We start from the raw sequence: 1,933 nt of genomic DNA, 5'->3' as shown, positions 1-1,933 counted from the left end.
CTGAGGTCGTCAGCAAGCACGTGTGTGCATGCTCTACTGCTCTGAAGTGACCCAAGGAGTTTCGGCATTGATGACGAGAATGTCTTTGCCTTCTGGATGGGGTCGGAGGTCGCTACTCTGTCAGCTCTGCTGTTGGCTGTCTTCCACTCGCCCTCCAGTACGGCTTTGACCAAGTGAACCAATTCCTCGAGGGTAACGTTGACTTGAATTTTCAGTTATTTTTATGTCACATTTTTCAGGTGCCCATCTGATGGATGAGCATTTCCGCCATACTAAGGACCTCACTCAGAACATCCCGGTCCTTATGGGCCTCATCGCTGTCTGGAACAGCACTTTCCTCGGCGCGACCTCAACTGCCATTCTTCCCTACTGCCAGGCTTTGGTGAGGTTCGTCGCTCATATTCAGCAACTTGATATGGAAAGTAACGGCAAGAGAGTTACTCTCACTGGCCACACTGTAGACTACAACACTGGTAATGTGAAACCATGCCCATATTTCTCCTCATTGTCGTCGTGGTTTTGATAGGCATGGTTCACTTTGGTGAGCCCGGCACTAACGGTCAACACTCCTTCTACCAGGAGCTTCATCAGGGCACTACTATTGTGCCCAGTGAGTTCATCGCATTCGCTAAGTCGCAGAATCCGATTAAACTTGCCGGGGAGCCCGTCAGCAACCATGATGAACTCATGTCAAACTTCTTCGCTCAGCCTGATGCTCTGGCTTTCGGTAAGGGCTTCGATCAGCTCGAAAAGGAAGGCGTAGGTTCTACAGGGAAATTATATGCGTGACATTGACTACCTTAGGTCCCCGCCGAGCTGATGGACCATAAGTTCTTCCCGGGAAACAGGCCCTCGTTACAGCTCCTTTTCCCCGGTACCTGCAATGCTACCTCGGTGGGAGCTCTCCTTGCTGCATATGAGCATCGCACTATGGTCCAAGCCGCCATCTGGGGCACTAACTGCTTTGATCAGTGGGGAGTTGAATTGGTGAGGAGCCCTGTTGAATTAGTACATATTCATTGCGATCGATCTCAGGGTAAGGTCTTGGCCAAATCTGTTAGAGGGCACTTTGCCAACCCTTCTGCTGGGGTTTCCGAGTTCTGCGGCTCGACCCAGAGGCTTCTCAAACAGTATCATCAGTGAGTCGTTATAGTGGAGGTTCTTGGCTAGGTTATTATGCACTTCAGGATGAAGTAAGGGAGAAGATCAGAATTGCCTTGCTTGTTCTGTACGTTATCATCAATCTAGATCGCCGTGTATCACGCGATTGTTTCACCGTCCTCCCGAAGCTCTCTCCTTACCAATAGGTGCCCCCAGCATTACGATAACTATTGAACAGAGGTCTGCTTAGGTCGTCTTGTGTTATGGTGAATTTTAAGACATGAAGTTGAGGGTAGACTGTGGCTACAGAATTTCCAGCTCGGGAGCGTATGGTCATCTGCCGTCAACAATATATTATGGTGGTTGCCGTCTTCGTTGAATTGAAGATGTTATTCAATTGATAATAACTCGGATACAGGATTTCTCTGCAGTGCCCCGGTATGTTTGTTGTTGGGCTTGCTCAGTATGACTTGAAGAGGCGTTTCAAAATTGCTCGTGGCTGTTGTTGTTATAGTGTGAGGAAAGTTCATCATTGATTCAGTTCAGCCATTGTGGAAGTGATTGATTCGTCCATTGGCCTGAGTGCCGACGAGGGGATATGCGGGTTTTCGTCAATGATCGGTGAGTCGCGTAGCATCCATGATTTTCGTTATGGAGAATACTCCTGAATCTGGAGGCTGGACTGTCGTTACGTTGGGGGGCGAACGCGATGGTGTCGTGGTGTATTTGGAGAGTGGTCAAGCGACGACGTCGTCGTCATGCAGGGTTATTGTCAGGTTCTGTGTTGATCTGAGTGATGCAGCGATTGGAAGGGGTGCTTTCAGTGAGGTCC

The 1,933-nt window shown here is 49.2% G+C and overlaps 1 protein-coding gene across 1 annotated transcript in view; it reads left to right on the top strand.

The window, feature by feature from the left end:
- Positions 1 to 1,585, top strand: part of Pmar_PMAR009988 (glucose-6-phosphate isomerase, putative) — a gene marked incomplete at its 5' end in the record, with an annotated part of 2,358 nt that extends 773 nt beyond the window's left edge. Inside the window, 6 exons of the mRNA XM_002777134.1 lie at positions 109 to 192; positions 240 to 473; positions 527 to 759; positions 805 to 987; positions 1,036 to 1,139; positions 1,188 to 1,585. Coding sequence (XP_002777180.1) covers positions 109 to 192; positions 240 to 473; positions 527 to 759; positions 805 to 987; positions 1,036 to 1,139; positions 1,188 to 1,197 — 848 coding nt within the window. The 3' untranslated portion in view covers positions 1,198 to 1,585. The remainder of the gene's footprint in view (positions 1 to 108; positions 193 to 239; positions 474 to 526; positions 760 to 804; positions 988 to 1,035; positions 1,140 to 1,187) is intronic.
- Positions 1,586 to 1,933: the final 348 nt, after the last annotated feature.

This window comes from Perkinsus marinus (assembly GCF_000006405.1).
Source record: "Perkinsus marinus ATCC 50983 genomic scaffold scf_1104296952298, whole genome shotgun sequence".
Classification (NCBI taxonomy): Eukaryota; Perkinsozoa; order Perkinsida; family Perkinsidae; genus Perkinsus; species Perkinsus marinus.
This window is presented reverse-complemented; position numbering and strand designations above follow the sequence as displayed.